General features: G+C 43.0%; 1 protein-coding gene across 2 annotated transcripts; it reads right to left on the reverse strand.

Annotated features, from left to right (window-relative positions):
• Window positions 1–818: 818 nt before the first annotated feature.
• Window positions 819–19,499, reverse strand: C1H1orf116 (chromosome 1 C1orf116 homolog). 2 transcript variants are annotated; one of them, XM_063119449.1, is made up of 4 exons: window positions 19,412–19,499; window positions 5,565–5,721; window positions 3,704–3,878; window positions 819–3,113 (listed from the first exon to the last, which is right to left on the reverse strand). In XM_063119449.1, exons 2-4 carry the CDS (start codon window positions 5,676–5,678, stop codon window positions 1,636–1,638), a joined length of 1,767 nt encoding a protein of 588 aa, XP_062975519.1. In that variant the 5' UTR covers window positions 5,679–5,721; window positions 19,412–19,499; the 3' UTR covers window positions 819–1,635. The 2 variants fall into 2 exon arrangements, with proteins under 2 accessions (XP_062975519.1, XP_062975511.1); XM_063119441.1 differs by lacking the exon at window positions 19,412–19,499 and adding an exon at window positions 19,203–19,294.
• Window positions 19,500–21,282: the final 1,783 nt, after the last annotated feature.

Consider the following 21,282-nt stretch of genomic DNA (forward strand, 5'->3'; position numbering starts at 1 on the left):
GGCCCAGCACCCCTGCGGAGCGTTGCGCCCTATCCGCTGCTTTTCCCGGCTATTTGCGAGTAATTGCGGTAGCCCAAAAAAGCGGCAGAACGGTCTACATGCCCACAGTCTCGGGCTCAGCTCGAGACTGCGAGAAATACCAGGCCACAAGTGGTTCCAGTTACCCCAGGGCCAAGGGATCCCCTCTGCGTCGTCTGGATGCACAGGGACAAGCCCAGGGCTCGCACCAGGGTAAATCCTGGTCTAGCAATGGCCTTAGTTAGAAGTCAGTATTGGCAGATAGGCTTCTATGAAGACAGCTTGTCATGCATTACGAACTTTCTCCTACACCTAAGAGTGGGTTAGGTATGTTCCAGGTTCCACTCTTTTCATGTTTGACACTGGACAGGCCTGCCAAACTTCAATGTTGTCCATGTGAACTGAATGAGAGACCTAGAACATAACTATGTTTGTGAACATGCTCCATTCATGTGGGGAAGAAGTAAAGTTCAGCATGGCAGCCATGCAGGGATTCCTCAACAAATGAGTAAGTGAGGAAAGGGTTCCTTGAAGGAAGAAACTACTACTGTATCTAGTATCATGGTGCTACCTCATTGCCACATCAGTTAACTGCTTTAATAGGACAAATTACAGAACTTTCTAGAGGTAGCAATAACCTGATATGACCAATCTTACTGTCAAGATCATCATGGTTAATATTTGTGCTTTCCACAAACCAGGGCTCCCCTCTTTCTTTCAATAAGATATTTTGCTAAACAAATAATATCAAAACATTTTTCATATAAAATATTTTATTACTTGATCTTTTTAAAGCACACACACACACACACACACACACTTTTCATTCTTAAAAGTTGCATGATTTTAAATCAACATACAACCGTAATTTGTTCACATAAAACAGGTACACCAAGCTAAAGTGGGACAAAATCAACTTTGGTTCTAGTGCTTTTGTTTTGTTTTAATCAACTGTTAGCCAGCCATTTTGAAGTCACATTGTAGATGAACTGTCAAATACTTCATCTTTCACAAATGGAAGCTTAAGATTCATACCCAATGCATTCTTGGCAATATATTAAATATCCAGTGCATGAATCATCTAGGTAGCTATACCAGCCCTGCCGGTTTCATTGGCTTCAGTGTACACACCAGATTATAGCAAGTTCACATATTTAAAAAGGTACCAAAAATGCCCCATTATTGCAATTCAATCTTGACTAAAACATTCTAGCCGTGTGGCTATCGTCGTGATACAAGGCCACTGTATATCCAGAGTTCATGGTTTGCCATAGTAATTACAACTGAATATTTAATATTTCCCCCTTCCAGTTAACCACATATTTATTACATATGAAGAGTCATATCTTGTACATTATATACAAAACATATGCTACACAGGCAGGTGCATTTCTAGTCGGTGTGGAGTCTAACTTGAATGGTAGAGTTAATTTACCTCTACAGAAGTAGAGATAAAAGCAAAGACTGTGTGAGATGCTAGTTCTTATGCCAACAAGCTGAAACCAATGCTGGTTAACTCATCAAGCATGCCTAACACAGACTCAACCTATATTGCAATTCCTCCCATTTTAGAAGAAGAGGGACCAAACAAGCAAACTCATTATCCAGCTATTTGGTTTACTCCTTCAATAGGCCAAGTTTTTTCAGAGCTTCCCTTCTGTGCTCCTCTGTGGCTCCCTTAGGTGTGATTTTCACACTGACACAAGGTGGTCTGGGCAGCTTGGAGGGGTGCTGAAGTGGATAAGATCTCCTCTTGTCATTTTTCTCCAGCTCAACATTATTCATTTTGTTTTCCTTTAGATTAACAAAGTCTTTTCCCATGCCAAGGGAAGCTGGGCGCGGTCGGCTACTCCTGAGAAAGTTTGGAGTAATTTTGTCAAAAAAGGACATTTTGCCAACTGAACCACTGTTCTTAACATTCTGGTCCTCACTGCCAGATGAGATGTAACTGCTCAGACCAACACCTGAACGCTCCAGTGTGACAGATTTGAAATTTGCCTGTTTGACACCCGAGATGTTGATCTCTGTTGGGTGGATTGCATTCTCACCGACTTGGTCTTGCTGCTGGTCAGGTTTCTTAACAGGAGTACTATCATCCATATTTACATTCTCCCTACTGCTAGTCCTGGTAGTCTCTGCTGGTTTTGAGTAAATGGAAGTTTTGGTCATGTGATCATCTGGATCTTTTTCTTTATCCAGTAGGAGTCCCAGTTTCTGAAGAGCCTCCCTCCTGGCTCTCTCCTGTTCCTTTTGGAGAGAATGAGCCTTTTCCATGGAAGAGTCACCAGTTGCAGCTCTTGGTCTACCATTGGCTGGAGATAGCACTTTTATCTTGTGATTTGGATCAACATTGAGTGACACAGCACTACTTTTGCTGGTTTTGAGAATAATATTTGGTGGCAGTTTTCTGGGTTTGGGAGCAGTGGGAGGACCTTGCTTGAAGTTTGAATCTATGACAGATTCTTCCAGTGTAGTAGATTTTCGATAATTTTCCTGAGCACTACTAATTTGCTCAGAACACTTCTTGTTACTTTTAGGAGACACAGGTTTCAGAATGGCCTCTTTTCTCACTTCTAGCTCAATCTTCTCTGGTGAAGGCTCCTGCTGGACAAGTAAAGCCTCATAACCCTCTGCTACATCATCATTCCTCTTAAATTCAGTGAGAGATGTTATCCCACTTTCAGCATCTTTCTTGTAATCTTTGTTAAGAAGTGGTGGTTCTTGTCCTCTTCTGGGATGGTTCTGCCTCTGGTCCTGGAATGGTTCAGGAGGTGGAATAACTACAGATTCCAAACCAGAGGCCCTTGACTGAGAATTCATCTTGGGCTGGTCATTTGATATGTCCAGGGTCTCATGCATAGGAGACCCCCATGAAGTCAGACATATCTGAGGAAGAGCTTTTCGATCACCAGCATTCGACTCTGTTGCTTTAGCAAGGAAAACCTTGGCTGTTTGGGTTGCGCTTTTTACACTGATGTTCCTTGGAAAGCTATGGTGGCCTGGATTTGAACTGACAACAGGAACAGAATCAGTTACACATTTGCTGCTCTTCAGTTCATTTTTTTTATGCTTTCCAAGATGTGCATGAGCCAGCTCTACAATATTGAAAAAAGAGGGTGGGGAATAGAGAAGAAGAAGAAGAATTAGTGCCCCTTACTTTTACATTTTAGTTTTTATACCCCAACAGCTCAGCAAGGAGAAAAAGTAGTGGTTCCAACCCAAAGGAAGGAAGATGGTCAGCAGAATGTGAGCTGAGGAGGATTCTCAATTCTCATATTACATTTTACTAAAACCATTTGATTGGCTTTGGATGAGACAATGCAAAGTGAACAGGAGATTAGCAAACTTCGAACAAGGGGATACCTGAAACACCTCCCAAGAGGTGTAGAGTAGAAAGAAAGAAAGAAAAAAGCAAGTGCTGGCATTTATCACACCAGAGCAAATCCATATGCTTAAATTGCTGGCCTTGCATTAGTAAACACATTACCCACTTCATCAAAACCTGCAATTGGAAAACTAGATTCGTATTCTGTTCCCTCATCCCTGCTTAACTTGAGCCAAAAATAAAGCTTCAACTGAACATGCATTTTACAGGACACCCACATTTATTAATTTGATTTAGACCCTGCCTTTCTACCAAGAAAAATGTCACACAAGACAGCAATAGGGCACTTCACAAGCTTACCTCTGGGAACATCTCTTGTAGGCCATGTTCGTGGATGCTTTGAAGACTCAGCAGTCTCAGCCTCATCAGTGGAAAGTCCGCTGTCTGCTTCAGTATCCAAAGAATCTAATGTTTCTTCAAGGAACATAAGACATTCTTTCTCCTCCACTGATAGATAGTCGTAACCACTGTCACTCTTCAAGAGAAAAAACAAACAAAATCCCCCTGAGTAATATGAACAAGGAGACACAAAAGCTTACTATCAAGATCAATGACCTCTACTCCATTTACTTAACTTCACCCTTTGTCAAAAGAAGGGCATTAATTTTCTGCAACCATCACTACTGGAAGTATGGTTAATGATATGAAATATAAAGGATAAATGATAAAAAAAAAACTATAAAGGTTTTTGGTTTAAAGTAGATGTGTTTATGAATTAGACCTGAATGGCAAACAATGTTGGCCCTCCTGATGTGTTGTGTTCCAACTTCCTTCTTCCCCAACCAGCATATGATGATAGTTGTAATCCAACACACTGGGAGGACACCAAGTTGGAGAGGCCTGTTTCAGGGGTAAGTCATACAGGAGAGGCGTTTTTTTCGAGGTACAGCTTTATTATAGAGGTTGAAAGCAAGGTAGAGGCCACACAACAGTGAAACTACCCTGCCCTTCCTTAATTATTTGCATAGGTTTACTTTTAGTGTGCAATAGAATGAATGGAAGGTCATTTCAGAACTGTAATTTGTGGTTAGTACATATCTAGTAAACCTCAAGTCAGACAGGAAGTAGTTTTCCTTAGGCTCACCATGTGCATATGAAACAAAACAGGCATTGTAAGCTGATCAAGGTACACACTCAATGGACAGAAATCCACTCCACCCTAAACATCCCTAAACATTAGAGTGGCAGTATTAAACTGCGAGTAAATTTGTTCAGTATGTTTATAGCGCATCCTTGAAAGAGTTTGCGAGAGAGAAGTGTAGTAGCTAGAATTGGGCTAGGGAGGCAGGTTCAAGATCTAAGGTATAAAGTCCCATGTCAGTTACACCATTCACCATGTCAGTTACAACCATTCACTCCATTCAGTCCCATTTTCTGCATTTTTAAACCACACGGAAATTAGCATTTAAATTGTATGTATTTTCCCTAAAATACATATTTTTCTTTTTCTTGTACACATTTTTCTTTAAAATATAGATATCATATTATGCATATTATTATTATTATTATTTAGAGAATTGCATTGCAAAATTTGGACAAATGCACAATCCAATAGATAACTGTATCCTAATCTGTGAATTAATCCAGGAAGTGTAGTTATATTGTTTTGTTAAAAATGCAGATTGAACAAAAATCTCCAACATGATGTACTGAAGAAATGAGAATGCATGCCCTATGCTTGTTAAAGGCTCAAGCCAACCACCCTCTCAAAGAAAACTCCAAACCACATGTGATCATCTTCAGATGGTCATCAGAAAAAACCTGACTGGTATGTCCTTCCCAAGCCTGCTGCTATTAACCAACCCTTTCAGAATAAAAAGAAAGACTGAAAACCTGAAAATTGAAATCAGGATTCTAAAAAGTAAAATGGGCATTCTTAATGTGCAGAATTTTATTCTGGATACAATTTTGGAGGGGTATTGCAGCTGGGCACAGAGTGTAAGCAGTCTTGCTTATATCGCCCATGTTAGTCTACAAAAAATTAAAAGCAGCTAGAGGATTCATGCTTCTAATCCTTCCATTTGGGAGGAAAGAGTGGCTGTTGTGTGTTACAATGCTTTCTCTGTTGTAGCATTAACTACTTATTGAACTTATCAAGACTTTCCTAACTTGCAGGTAACTTCAAAGATCCCAAATGACATTTATTCTAAAGTAAACTTACCATTTCGGATGTGCTGGACTCGTTACTGATCATACTGTCACGGCTGCCTGCACTGCCAACAATTGCTTTGGGTTCTGGGTCAGCTGTCCCTACCCAGAAATCTTTTTTAGGCATATCACAAGTTAGGCAAGCCAGCAGTAAGTATGGCCCAAGAACTCTGGAAGGGAAACACAAGATAAAACCATAAGCTTATACTGCAACTTCAGAACAAACTCAAAATAATGTTAGTACTGGATAAATGCTGTTGGTGGCTACATGCAAATATCATTTGCTAGGTACAAATATCATTCTTCAAGGATTTCATCAAATATTTATTTAACACATTGAAATACTGCCTCTCTTATATTTAAGGCAGCTCACAATAATATATAAAACAACGGCCCAAATCCACAGCCATTGAGATCCACTAGACAATACACTTGAAGTATTGGTATCTTCTTTTCCTCATGTTACACTGGTTATAGCAATCAGTTCTTCCAGAATGTGAAAGCACACTCATTACTGAAAATTTCAGAGAATGGGTTAATGAAAGCCATTGGAGTTACTCATTCACATGGTATGTTGAAAGCATGCACAACATTATTTGAGCACTATTCTCATTTTTTATTGTGAATATCAACAAACAGAATAGAAAATACATCGTGAAAATGGGGTGGGGGATGACACCCATACATTGTATATAAAACTATCATCATTTCCATCATATGTAACTTTCCCCCAAAAAGGGAGAGACTTATACAAAGGTTTCAAGAAAAGCAGATCAGATATCCATATATTTATCCACTTGCAAGTTGCGTTTATATAATACTCGTTCAAAAGTTGATAATGTTATTAGGTGTTCAATCAATTGCATTATGGGAGGTGTGAATTTGACTAGATTGAAATAGAGAGTTGGAGTGCCCTATCTTGCCTAACTAATGGATGGTTGCTCTAGCATCTGTATCTGAAGCTTCTATGGATCTCAGGTTATGTCTTAATCAGCAAAAAAAATATTTTAGGTCTATTGGACTCCACAACGACTTTTCAATATAATTATGCAATTATAACTTGCATAATTGTTGAAGATGTAATGCATCTAATGTTACTTTAACTCATAATGTTTTGGCAATGCCCAGTAGTTGCCCCCTTTTGGGATGAGGTTATACTGAAACAATCTATAATTTGGAATAATATGCATCTTCTCCTAAATTACCTTCTTGGAAGTTAACACATGGTCAGCACAGATGGATCTTCAGAGCCCTCATGACAGCCAAGAGACTTAAATTATCACATTGAGCACTATTCTTTACAATTGGCCTATTAGACACTTACACTGTCCCAGCATGGTGAACACAGTAATGGTGTTCACAGTATGCAGTTCAGACATCGATGTTGGTATGAGAATCAGTATCCTGTAATTGAAAGCCCCTATAGCCAAACCCCAAGCCCTATTGTAAGGGAAGGGGGGAGCCAGCAATCCTGCCGGAAAAGCTGCAGCGCCAATGGCCATTTGGTTCATTGAGCCCACCCTCTGCCTTCCCTTCCCATGTTTACCCAGACCTACCCCAGCTTCGATCCACCACCAGGAACACCCACAGCTCAACCCAAAGCAAGGCCACCACTAACAGTTGGAAGAAAGAACATGGTGATCTCAGAGCAACTTTTAAAAGTGGGGAATTAACATCTACCCCCTTGTCATGGTCAGATCACTTTCTATTGAGGTTTAGACTTTCAGCAGCCTTTCCCCTCTACAAGGGTGGGGAGGCTATTAAATGTACTCCGATGGATTCCAGAAGGCTCTGGGGGATTTTCCTGCTGGTATGGCTGGTGCTCCTGTCGAAGCCCAGGTTGCTCTGTGGAATGCAGAGATGACTCGGGCGGTTGACACGTTCACACCCAAGTGCCCTCTCCCTCTCCCGGCCAGCTCCTTGGTATACACCTGAGCTGAGGGCAATGAAGCAAGAGGGGAGACAGCTAGAATGCAGGTGGAGGAAAACTCGTGCTGAGTCTGATTGAACACGGGTTAGAGCTCACTATCGAGTTTACTCTGTGGCGGTGAGGGGGGCAAAGAGACAGTTCTTTTCCACCAGCATAGCATCTTCTCAGTGTCGTCCAGTGGAGCTTTTCCACGTGGTTCGTGGCCTGTTACACTCTGGGCCAGGGCGAGAGATGGTGGAACCCTCGGTAGCATGCTGCGACAAATTTGCATGGCACTTTGAAGATAAAGTCGCTTAGGTTTGTCATGAACTGGACACCACACTTAATGCAGCTCCACTAGTAGAGGCGTTCAGAGCGCCGTCCGGTTCAGTTTTATTGGATGAGTTTCAGTTATTGAGGCCCGAGGATGTCCGGTCGACCACCTGTGTGCTTGACCCTTGCCCCTCATGGCTCATTACATCAAATAAGGAGGGGATCACCGGCTGGGTCCAGGAGGTTGTAAATGCCTCCCCGAGAGAGAGAGTGGTGACATCCTCTTTAAAAGAGGCGGTAATTAGACCACTCCTGAAGAAGCCTAACCTGGACCCAGAGGATGTTAACAACTACAGACCGGTGGCTAATATCCCCTTCCTGGTCAAGGTGTTTGAGCGGGTATTTGCAGGAAAACTCCAGGCTCTCTTGAATGAAACGGATTATCTAGATCCATTTCAATCGGGTTTCAGGCCTGGTTTTGGAACGGAAACTGCCTTGGTCGCCCTGTGGGATGACCTCTGTCGGGAGAGAGACAGGGGGTGTGCGACCCTGTTTGTTCTCCTGGACCTCTCAGTGGCTTTTGATACCATCGACCATGGTATCCTTCAGGATAGGTTGTCTGAGCTGGGAGCTGGAGGTACTGCGTTGCAATGGTTCCACTTCTACTTGGATGGCGGATTCCAGAAGGTGGTGCTGGGGGATTATTGCTCTGTGCCGTGGCACCTAAGCCATGGGGTTCCACAGAGCTCTATCTTATCCCCTATGTTGTTTAACATATACATGAAGCCGCTGGGGGAGGTTGTCCAGAGAGCTGGACTGAGGTGTCATCAATATGAGGATGATACCCAGCTCTACCTTTCCTTTTCATCAAACCCAGGTGAGGCAGTGGCTGTTTTGAACCAGTGCCTGGGCACGGTAATGGACTGGATGAGGGCTAACAAACTGAGACTCAATCCAAACAAGACGGAGGTACTGTTAGCAAGTGGTTCATCTGTCCGGCGAGGTGATGTTTGCCCTGTCCTGGACGGGGTTGCACTCTCCCTAAAGGATTGGGTTCGTAGTTCAGGGGTGCTATTGGATCCAGAACTGTCACTTGAGGCACAGGTGAACTCAGTGGCAAAGAGCACCTTTTATCAGCTCAGGCTGATATACCAGCTGCGCCCTTATCTGGACGGGAATAGCCTAGCTACAGTTATCCATGCTCTGATAACCTCTCATTTGGATTACTGCAATGCGTTATACGTGGGGCTGCCTTTGAAAATGGTCCGGAAACTTCAACTGGTACAAAACAGGGCAGCACAGTTACTAACAGGGAATGGCCGACAAGACCACATTATGCCAGTCCTTTTCCAGCTTCATTGGCTGCCAGTCCAGGTCCAGGCCCGATTCAAAGTGCTGGTATTAACATTTAAAGCCCTAAACGGCTTGGGGCCAGGCTATCTGAAGGAACGCCTCCTCCCATATGTACCTGCCCAGACCCTAAGGTCATCCTCAAGGGTCCTTCTCCGCAAGCCCCTGCCAAAGGAAGTGAGGCAGGTGGCTACCATGAGGAGGGCCTTCTCTGCTGTGGCACCCTGGCTGTGGAATGAGCTCCCTAAGGAGGTTCGCTTGGCACCTACATTATATGCCTTTAGACGCCAGGTGAAGACCTTTTTATTCTCCCAGCATTTTAACAGTCTATTAACTTGGTGTTAACTTGGTGTTTCAAATTTGTAATTTTGCATTGCTGCTGTTTTTATCTGGTTGAGCTTTTATATTGTATTTTATTTTATGGTTTTAAACTGTTGTTTTATACTTTGAATGGTTTTAATTTTTGTGAACCTCCCAGAGAGCTCCAGCTATTGGGCGGTATAGAAATGTAATTCTATACAGTTTCGGGGGGAGAAAACTCGTGTGGCTACGGGTTGGCGGCTGCAACTGTACAGACAGAACAGGCTAAACAGGGCTTATAGACAGGCCCTAAGTGACACTGTGGTGTAGCGGAATAGCGCAAATGCATACACTGAAAATGTGTTTTCTTTTGCTTTTAGAAATAATCACCCATTCTCCCTGCTCTAAAAAGAAACTTGCTGAAAAGCAGAAGCAAAACCTGAGGGTCAAGAAGATGTTATCTAAAGAACCCATAAACCAAGAGTAGGGAATGATGAGTGCATAATAAATGCCTTGTGTAGAAAAGCCCATTGCCAGGGCATGGATTACACTGAGTTTGCCATGCAAGAAGTGAATATGCAGGCTATTATTTATTTAGAGACAGGGGGAGTGCGACCCTGTTGGTTCTCCTAGACCTCTCAGCGGCCTTCGATACCATCGACCATGGTATCCTTCTGGATAGGTTGTCTGAGCTGGGAGTTGGAGGCACTGTGTTGCAGTGGTTCCGCTCCTACTTGGATGGCCGATTCCAGAAGGTGGTGCTGGGGGATTATTGCTCTGTGCCGTGGCACCTAAGCCACGGGGTTCCACAGGGCTCTATCTTATCCCCTATGCTGTTTAACATATACATGGAGCTGCTGGGGGAGGTTATCCGGAGATGTGGACTGAGGTGTCATCAATATGCGGATGATACCCAGCTCTACCTTTCCTTTTCATCAAACCCAGGTGAGGCAGTGGCTGTTCTGAACCAGTGCCTGGGCACGGTAATGGACTGGATGAGGGCTAATAAACTGAAACTCAATCCAGACAAGACGGAGGTACTGTTAGCGGGTGGTTCTTCTGTACGGCGAGGTGATGTTTGCCCTGTCCTGGACGGGGTTGCACTCCCCCTAAAGGATCGGGTCCATAGTTTGGGGGTGCTCTTGGATCCAGAACTGTCACTTGAGGCACAGGTGAACTCAGTGGCAAAGAGTTATCCATGCTCTGATAACCTCTTGTTTGGATTACTGCAATGCGTTATACGTGGGGCTGCCTTTGAAAACGGTCCGGAAACTTCAACTGGTGCAAAACAGGGCAGCAAGGTTATTAACAGGGACTGGCCGGCGAGATCACATCACGCCAGTCCTTTTCCAGCTTCATTGGCTGCCAGTCCAGGTCTGGGCCCGATTCAAAGTGCTGGTATTGACATTTAAAGCCCTAAACAGTTTGGGGCCAGGTTATTTGAAGGAACGCCTCCTCCCATATGTACCTGCCCAGACCTTAAGATCATCTACAGGGGCCCTTCTCTGTGAGCCCCTGCCAAAGGAAGTGAGGCAGGTGGTTACTAGGAGGAGGGCTTTCTCCGCTGTGGCACCCCGATTGTGGAATGAGCTCCCCAGAGAGGTCCGCCTGGCGCCTACACTGTATTGCTTTCGTCGCCAGCTGAAGACCTTTTTATTCTCTCAATATTTTAACACTTAATTTTAACTTAAATTTAAATCTTACTGTTTTAACTCTGTATTTTAATCTTATATCAACTTTGCTGTGTGGTTTTATCCTGGTTGCGCTTTTTATACTGTATTTCGTAATTGTGTTTTAACCTGTTGGGTGTTTTACTGTGGTTTTAATTTTTGTGAACCGCCCAGAGAGCTTCAGCTATTGGGCGGTATAAAAATGTAATAAATAAATAAATAAATAAATATTGCATTTCTATACTGCCCAATAGCCGAAGCTCTCTGGGCGGTTCACAAAATTCCCTGATTCACAGCACCAATCCACAGTAAGCCACATGTTTGTGGGCAATTTCAATTCTAACCACTACTAGATTCAAAGATAAAAATAAATAGCCTGGACAGACTAGCAGGACCAGCATAAGAGACCAAGGCATCACCACATCATACCACAAACAGTAGATGTCAACAATATTTTCCTCTTTCAGTAGGTCTTACCTATTGCATCTGTTCCTTGCCAACCACTGTTGCTAATCGTAGCAACACTGGAAAATGCCTTTTTGACAAATTGGTTTTGCTTTCTGTTTTTCAGAAGGTTATACCCTCTTGCTTCTGTTTCAGTTCATAAAAAGATCAGTCATAGAGGAAGGGTCACCCTTTGAACTGTGAGACACCCTGGTGAAATTTCTCCCCAGCTCCCCCTGAAATAAGTTTTCATTTTGAGTTTAACATCACTTCCTGCTGCATTTAGTACCTAGCACTTGTGCCAGCAACTGGTACAAAAGAAATCGCTTTGGTGTCATTTTAATCGAAATTGAGAGTTTAGTAAATGACCATAGAGGCTTGTACGTCAAAAGCCAGCAGCTAAGACCAATGCTCCACCAAATATGACCCAACTTAAATCACAGCAGTGAAAGTATTTCCTTGAAGCTGGTCAGTCTTGGGAGGAAAGCAGAAAACTTGCATGTTTGATGGGCATTCTATTATGCTTTGCAAGGCCCAAGTTTCTTTCCATAGGAACACATTCCTTGGGAATGATAAGGAAAGCAGAAGGATGATCTATCAAAAGAAGATGTCACTCTAATAAAACAACAACAACAACAACAACACCTATGAGCCAACAACACTGGAAAAGTGCAGATAAACTTGAAATAATTCAAGGTTGTCAGAAGCTATAGGTAATGTGCCTATTTACTTAGGGCAGAGGCCAGGGTGTGTGTTTTTCCTGGCACATACCTGACATTCCTCGTGTGAAGGAGAATGCCTTAAAGAAACAGGACATATGCATATGCTCCAATAATGATTACGGATCAAGGTCTTTTAGAAAGACAGCCCCTTCCCCTGTTTCTGCTTTGATGTTGTAATGCACAATTAGTAGTGTGGGTTGTGTCTTGCAGGAAAGCAGATATCTTTCATTGCTCCTTACAACACAGGATGCCTGCTGTGCTGGTCCTAGGGTAGAACTGTCAGGACTCCACTTGATTTGAAGGAGGCTTCTATTTGATGGGCTGCCCAGTTTGAGTCTAGTTTGAATTCAGAATCACAGGGAGGGTGACCACAGGCCTTCATGTTCCTTCATGCACGGGACACCTTCTTCACTACGGAGAGTTGCACGGTATTGCTTAAACTATAGTTTAACTAGTTTAAACTTAAACTATAGCAATCATTTCTAAATGTGCATTTATAAACATAAATTAGCATATGCAAATGTTATGCAAATTGTATCCTCTTTTAGCCTCTTTTTTTGACAATGTGTAAGTGGCCGCCCTAAGGACCAGTGGAGGGCTGATGTGAACTGCAATCTAGAGTGCAAGTTGGAAGTCCTTCAGAGGCTGTAATTTAGGGCATGTCCAGAAATCCTTGACCTATAGCAACAGGAGAGTCAGGCAAGACTGCAACCAGACTCCAAAACCAAAGTAAAGGCCAGCTAAAGGGAGAAATGATAGAGATGAGGTATTTGCCAGGAAAAATCCTTTCTATAAGCATCTCCCACCCTGCAATCCCAGCAAACACACAGTTTATGTCCCACTTTTTATCAAAGAAATTCAAGGTCACATATATGATGTGCCTCTTTTTCCCTCACAAGAACCCTGTGAAGTAGATTAGGCTGAGAGATAGCAACCCTGTTTAGACATCACGATAAGCCATGGTGGTTAAGCATTTTGAGCTAAACATTATGGCTTATGAATCATTATGTCATATGAACCATGCCTTAGCATGTCGTATGAACCATTCCTAACAACAGTGGCTATATAAACACGCTCACTAACCACGCTGCAAAAGTGGCCTAACCATGGCTTAGTGTATTGTCTGAACTGGCCCAGCAACTGGCCCAAAGTTACCCAGTAAGATTCATGGTTTCCCAATCCCTTGCTATTATGCCACCTATACTAGTGAAGGCCTGATTAGACAGAAAATGGTACAACCTGCCATACAGAAATCGAATAGATATATTCACCCCAAGCCTCACACATTCCCATGCTATTCTCCATACCACATCATGTGCATGCCTTGAAGATTGGAAACATGCCAGAGGTTTGCAGGTTCCCCTCATTTGCTGGTTTGTCTCCTTCCTTCCACAGTTTTTTGTATCATACTTTAGTATTATGTCCTCCTTGGAAGTAACTATGGTTAGACCTAACCAGAACTACCTCAAAACAATGATTTGCAAACCCACACCAAACCATGGTTTCAGATGGAGAGCTCCTAGCACTACTAATCAAAAGACACTGTGCAGTGTGCCAATACCTCTTCTTAACATATTTTTAATTATTTTTTTGTGGTTAGAAAAAGGACAGAAGAAGCAGTGGGAAAAACATGCTGGGTTATAAATGGAGGCTGATGTTGTCTGGACTCCCTGTAAAATTGTGGCTCCACAATAAAAGCCTCATCTGGAAGCACCCCTGATCGTCTTCTTCTACATTTCCAAGATAAAAAAGCACATGACCCAGTCCTCTGACATTCTGTTGCTCCTGTTGTGTACTGTTGCACTCATGACCTAATTCTGGGCTTCCCATGGGCAGCTGGTCAGCCACTGTGTGAACAGAATGCTGGACTGGATGGACCCTTAGTCTGATCCAGTATGACTCTGTTTACATTCTTGCATAGCAAAGCTCAAGGCAGATTTTCCACAGGGTCAGATCTGAATCTTTTAACCAAAGATTCAAGCCATCACCCAGATATCATAATGCAGCTTCATCAGCTTATCCAGGACAACGCAACAAAACCTGTGGCAGGAGCAAGAATGACCTCTGTCTCAGGTCTCTTCCTACCACTCCCTCCCCAAGCTTTGTTCAGTACATTATAATACTGCCTTGTGAGGATGCGGTCACATGCTTTATAACCAGTAAGACATGTTTCCAGCTCCACCCCTCTACCTGTGTCACATTCTGTAAATTCATCCAGCAGCTGATGGGAAGACAACTGCTTTTAACGTGGGTTAGTGGTATTTAAGCTCAGCAATACCGAACAGCACCTTTTCAAAATGTTGTGATGTGAGTTCTATTTGTAAGTGTTAAGTAGGTGCTAAGTATTTTAGGGTGTGTCCGTTCAAAACATAAAAAGCAACCTGAACAAGTATACTGACAGTCAACGAACAGTCTAATACAATGAAGAGGAAACAACTTTCATTATAAATTGGGATCCGTGTGTGCCAATCAGAGGGTCATATCCAATGTTAGTCTAACTCCAGTTGTGTTCATTTCAATGGGTCTTCTCTAAGTAGGACTAATTTTGGATTGTACAACCCATGACTTTGAATTTTCACATGGGGACTGCAGCAGTGTTCCAAGGAGCACCAGCTGGCAACATATAGCTCCCATTTTAAATTTCCCATAATGCCTCAGAGTGATGCTACCTCAGAGGTACTGTGCACAATTTCAATGGTGGCTAGTGCCAATTTGGAAAAATATATAAAGGGCAGGTCACTTGGCAGGTCTCAGTTGTGCATCTGCTGGGGCCCTGGTAGCTGTCAAAGATGGCAGGTGTTGACAGTGGCTCACATAGCCCCACCCCAACACTGGCTATGCCCAGTTGTGAATACTGTTGCTGAGCATAGGTATCATAATATAGCAACAAAGACCCAATATGCAAAAGTATAAATTGGGAACACATCCCCAGCAGAAGTCTTGTCACAGCAGCAGAAGATTCCATACTGGTAGTGGATTAGTAGAATTAAATTCAGGATTACTCTCTATTCTAAATACTCATGCACACCAGTATTAGATGGTAGTAATGGGATCCAGAAGAATTTAAATATGAATCATGTTCAGGTCTATTGATCCACAGGGAACCATCCAACCCTATGTTTTTGAGGGCCTTTCATCATACAGATTCTCCTTCTCTTGTGCTGCAGTGTGCAAATGTATTCTTTATCATTCTATGCTCATTACGTGGTAGCCAATATCAGTAGTTGCTCATCTATATTCAAGGTCAAAATTTAAAATCAAGACCTGTTGGATGTGCAATAATAATCCATTAGATCTTTGTGGTACCAGGAGCAAATTTACTGTTTTCAGTGCTTAATTGTGATTCCTTACTAATGATATATGAAAGTCTTACTTTTGTCTTAGATTGTGCCCTATTGTTATTGAAAACACCTCTTTCCTTATCATTAGCTATATAGTACCATTTACTTGCAAGAAGAAAGCAACTATGACTAGGGAGATTTACAGAGCTATTTCTTTAGGAAGATATCTTATAATAGTAACATTTGGGGGGAAATGAGAAAAATTCTCACCACATAATCAACAAGTATCACAAATTAGCCATGGTAAACAAACATCTTGATTCTAAAATTAAGAGACGCAAATGTGCCTCCAAGGTGAGTTGGAAGGGTTTGATACTTCGATTGAATGAGCACTTTGAGAGTTAAAATTTAATTTGTCCAAGATTACTGCTCAGTTTAGCCAAGATTACTACTGGTAAAGTATAGGAAAAAGCTAATATCACATATATTTATTTATTTGTTTTATCCCGCCTTTTTTCCTCCAAGGAACCTAAGGTGGTGTACATAATCCTCCTCCTCTCTATTTTATCCTCACAACAACAACAACCCTGCAAGGTGGGTTGGGCTGAGAGTGTGTGACTGGCCCAAGGTCACCCAGTGGGTTTCCATGGCTGAGTGGGGACTAGAACCCAGTTCTCCCAACTCCCAGTCCAACACTTTAGCCACTACACCACACTGGCTCTCAAAATTAACGAACAGTTGAACCTATAAGGACATTTGAGTAGCTCAAAGGCCAGGTGTTCTAAGGGCTTTAAGAGGCAACAAAGGTGTTATTTATAGCTCTAAATTTGGAGACATTAAATATTAACTAACGTTCTGAAACCAACAATTCAATAATGCCAACAACGAACATAGGGCATTGCAATAAAATGTTTTCTAGATACGTTGCTGTCTTTTCTTGAGGAAATGAAACCAGGGTGTGCCCAACATTTAAGATATCAACAATGCTTATGTGAAGGAGGTTGGTTGCCAATCCTTCCTACGTGACCTTCAGCTTCAGGAGATGAGATGATAAAGTTTTTAAATTGGTGGGTGCCAGAACAGAGTGACAAAATAAATTGTTTCAGACACACACACACCTACAGAGCCCTCAGTGCAAGTACTATGACCCATTTCTTTTTTTATTTAGATGGAAATAAGACACTTGGGTCTGCAAGAACCATGTGCTCTTTAAACCACAACATCAGTACAAGTGCTACATTCTGTAAGACTGCCATGAAGGGGAGCTATAAATATGGTTCACTATCTTAAGTGAAATTACATGCCAGGTTCAACACTCACAATTTGTTGCTTATTGTCAAATTTGGAGAAGTAGGTTTTAGCGGTCAAAAACAAAAGCCTAGTCTAGATCCCTCCTCCGTTCTACAAGCATTATCCAATCTTGAATATGATCCTAAAGAAAAAATGAACTATAGGATGGTAGTAAGGGTAGTAGGTGGTCTCTCCTCTCATATTCACTTCTACAGTTCTCATTCTATTTAATTATAGTATTTATATCCCACTCTTCTTCCCAGGAATTCAGGGTGGGAATTAGATTTATCTTCACAACAACCCCGTGAGTAGATTAGGTTGAGAGTTAAGTGAACAGCCCAGATTCCCCAACCTGATGCTATCCAGATGTATTGGATCACATTGGCTAGGGATGATGGTAGTTCTAACCCACCAGATCAGAGGAGCACCAGACTGGGGGAAGTTGGGCTAACTCAAGGTCACCCAATCAGCTTCATAACCAAGTGGAGATTTGAATTTGTTTTTCCTTGTAGTTGGTGACACGACACCAACTACTACATCACAATGGCTCTCCAATCCTGTTGGAATTGGAGTTGCAAGAAGTTTTTTAGTTTAACAACAACTTAAATTACCAACAGATCTCCTTTAGAGAACAGAGGAAGTGAGATGCGTAATGAGGCCTTCTCCCCATAACAGGGATTTCTAACATTTCACAAGCAAATGCTTCCAACATAGACCTGCATGACTTCAAACCCAACAAGATGAACACAGCCAGCAGCAGCTTCATTATCCTTCCACTTTAGCTCCCTGTCTATCATGCGAAAAAAGGGGGGGTTGTCATTCACCCACCAAGCCACACTGCTTTGGCTATATTCTGCTAGATAAGACTTTATCTGCACAGGCCTGTTCTAGCATCACCCCTGCTGTTATATTTCCTAATAGTTTATGTCATTATTATGAATAATGGGGACCACTCATTAGTTCATCCATTTCATCAAAAATAGCTAGTTATCATGCAAACCATGCAAGTCAATCATACAGATGTGGTTGCCTGAAATCTCTAAAACAGTGACATATGGGCTATTGACAGAGGCTGTTTCAACGCCTGCTTTTTTCCCCAGGATCGTCACAGGATCATCCCTGTATATCCAAATAACACACAGGATCCCAGGAGCAAGCAGGGACGATCCCTCCATTTTCCTGGTATAATCCTTAGGTGTAGAAAGGGCCATAGTGCATGCTAGAACTATACCAAGAGCACACCACGATCTATTTTCCCTAGAGGATCATTTTAAAATGGTTTTTATTTTGCAGGAATATTTATGGGCTTAGCCCAATTTTAAGCCTAACACATAGAGCTTAGTGGATCGAACCATACAACATCCAATAATTTTCAGCAAATTAATGCCAGCGACCCTATTTAAGAACCTTTTTAAAATGACAATTGTGTTATATACATCCAGAGGATGTCTGTTGTGGAGCAGCTATATAATGCAATAAAATAAAAATATGTACTAAAAATCAGTAGAATGAATGAGTGTTAGAAGCTGTGCAATAATATTCAAACATACCTTTGAATTCATCAACATAGACTAACACTATGCCAAACCACATCAGAACAAAAGGCAATGACTGGGTTCACACAACACACTTAAACCATGATGGTTTCTTTTCTGGTGGAACCCATGATGGCTGTGTGTGTTGTCTGTGGAATGTTTCTGCCATCTGTGATAGGTTAATATGCTGAAACGTCCCACTCTGAGAACCCACGCTCTGCAAAATGGGCAGAGTGGGCTGTTTGTATAATCTTTGACACATAGTAGTTAGCAACCCATCATGGCTTAGCGTTACGTGTGAACCCAGTCCTAGAAAGTGGCAAACACACACGCACAAGCATCTTGACCCTTTATACTCACTCAATCTAACCACTTCTACATATACAAAAGACAAGTCTCTAATAATTACCCCTTACAGGTTCCTGCACAATCCTAGCTGCTCATTACCAGCATACACCGTTCCACTTGCTTAACTACATTTAACTGATAAGGAGCAGATTTTCTCCCCATCCCATTTAAAAAAATACTTTTCAGCCAAGTCTCTGTGGAAGATTTATTCAGATCCTACTAATTATTGTAAACTTATAGCAAGTTTTCTTTCCCATCACTGACAATAACAATATATTTTATATATAAACACATTTGTTCAGTTACATCTTTAATTTTTTAAACTGCCCCCTGGTCTTCTTACTATGAAGAGAGAGTCTTCTCGTTGTTTTATAATCCTGAATAGAAAACATGAGAGAGCCCTTTCTCTACTAGAACGCAGCTCTAAAGGCTAGAAGGCATTTTAAAGCAGCAAGGATTATTCTCTTGAAGCTATCAACAAGATTCTCTCTGGCTTCTATAGGGAAAGTCTTGACGGTGTGTGATTTACCTTCTTAGGGAAAATCCACCCTTTGCATAATCCTTTAGCAGCCCAAGGATGTCAGTAGAAGTAAAAGCAAGAAAAGTAAAAGCAAGGAAGCTAGCATCAAAAGAGAAAACATACAAGCAAGACGGGACAAGCTTCTGCTATTTGTACCTAAATCCAGGAATGGTTCTTATCCTCCTAAGCAAACATAGTTTAGTTAGAGTTTAACTCACCTTTACTGGGAAATAAAAGTAATTCAAAGTACTCTGCTATGCACCACCACGACCAAATTATACCACCTCCTCTGTTCTCTTCTTGACCTCCCACTGACTTACCTAGACAGGTAAATTCCTCCTATCTTTCCTCACTCCACCCTACCACTGACTCCCAGCCAATCAGATATCCTCCTTCAAACTCCGCATTCCAGCTGTTCCCAAAAGGAGGGGGAGGCGGGTTAAAGTGCTCTTGGCCAAGCACGGGTTGTTGTTGTTGTTTCCAGTTCTAAACTTCAGCAGCCAGGAGGGAAGCAAAACAGACAAAGATTTTATTTTAACCTTGAGACATTTTACAGCTAAAATGAGGCTGCTGCATGATGCTCATTAAGCGGTGACTGCAGGAGAGAGGTGGATTTTGTCTTCCATTCATTTGTTTGTGGCACAAAACCAGCCACTAAATTGTAAAAAACTACAGCCATCCATGGGTTGGATCCACACTTAGTCATACTCAGAGTAGAGCCTTAGTGCTGCTTTCATACTGCTTCTCTTCTATCAACTGCTCAGAAATGGAGGTAGGGGATACTCATTACTCTGAAGAATGAGGGGATGGACTGGGTCCTCTCCTGTCAAACTTCTAGCTTAGATTCAGTACTGTGTGTTGTTAAGATTATTTGATTTCCTCCTTACTTTTTATAATGTTCTGAGTTTATCCCAAGCTTCCCATATCTTATGAATAGACTTTATTACACATATTTATTTATTTATTTTATTTATTTATTTAAGGATTTTTATGCCGCCCTTCAGCCCAAAAAGGCTCTCACGGCGGCTTACAAAGGTATTTCTTGACAGTCCCTGCCCACAGGCTTACAATCTAAAAGACATGACACAAAAGGAAAGGGGATTGGGAGGGAGGAGGAGGAGGGGGAAAAGGAAAGCAAATTCAGGCACTACAATCTTAGTTGCAAAATTCAGCAGTTACAGGTGACAGCAGGAGGGAGGGGGCTCTCAGCTGGAGCTGGACCCAGGCACGGTGGAGAGGTGCCTGGCTGCTGCTTCCTCCCTCACTGGTGGCCTCTGCAGAGACAGTTGACAGCAGGAGGGAGGGGGCTCTCAGCTGGAGCTGGACCCAGGCACGGTGGAGAGGGGCCTGGCTGCTGCTTCCTCCCTCACTGGTGGCCTCTGCAGAGACAGTTGACAGCAGGAGGGAGGGGGCTCTCAGCTGGAGCTGGACCCAGGCACGGTGGAGAGGGGCCTGGCTGCTGCTTCCTCCCTCACTGGTGGCCTCTGCAGAGACAGTTGACAGCAGGAGGGAGGGGGCTCTCAGCTGGAGCTGGACTCAGGCACGGTGGAGAGGTGCCTGGCTGCTGCTTCCTCCCTCACTGGTGGCCTCTGCAGAGACAGTTGACAGCAGGAGGGAGGGGGCTCTCAGCTGGAGCTGGACCCAGGCATGATGGAGGGGTGCCTGGCTGCTGCTTCCTCCCTCACTGGTGGCCTCTGCAGACAGTTGACAGCAGGAGGGAGGGGGCTCTCAGCTGGAGCTGGACCCAGGCACGGTGGAGAGGGGCCTGGCTGCTGCTTCCTCCCTCACTGGTGGCCTCTGCAGAGACAGTTGACAGCAGGAGGGAGGGGGCTCTCAGCTGGAGCTGGACTCAGGCACGGTGGAGAGGTGCCTGGCTGCTGCTTCCTCCCTCACTGGTGGCCTCTGCAGAGACAGTTGACAGCAGGAGGGAGGGGGCTATATGTTGGTATTATCATTGCCAGTGTGATGTAATGGCTAAAGTGTTGGACTGGGAATTGGGAGATCTGGGTTTTAGTCCCCACTTGGCCATGGAAACCCACTGGGTGACTTTGGGCCAATCACAGACTCTCAGCCCAACCTACCTCACAGG

The sequence above is a fragment of the Elgaria multicarinata genome, chromosome 1 (assembly GCF_023053635.1).
Source record: "Elgaria multicarinata webbii isolate HBS135686 ecotype San Diego chromosome 1, rElgMul1.1.pri, whole genome shotgun sequence".
NCBI classification, from domain to species: domain Eukaryota; kingdom Metazoa; phylum Chordata; class Lepidosauria; order Squamata; family Anguidae; genus Elgaria; species Elgaria multicarinata.

Excerpts from the sequence above, each read along its gene's own strand:
- C1H1orf116 (XM_063119449.1), bottom strand. The coding sequence starts at position 5,678 with ATGCCTAAAAAAGATTTCTGGGTAGGGACAGCTGACCCAGAACCCAAA. Across the intron at positions 3,879-5,564 it reads AGTCCAGCACATCCGAAATG|AGTGACAGTGGTTACGACTA; the intron begins GTAAGTTTACTT and ends TTTCTCTTGAAG. Across the intron at positions 3,114-3,703 it reads TACAAGAGATGTTCCCAGAG|AGCTGGCTCATGCACATCTT; the intron begins GTAAGCTTGTGA and ends TCAATATTGTAG.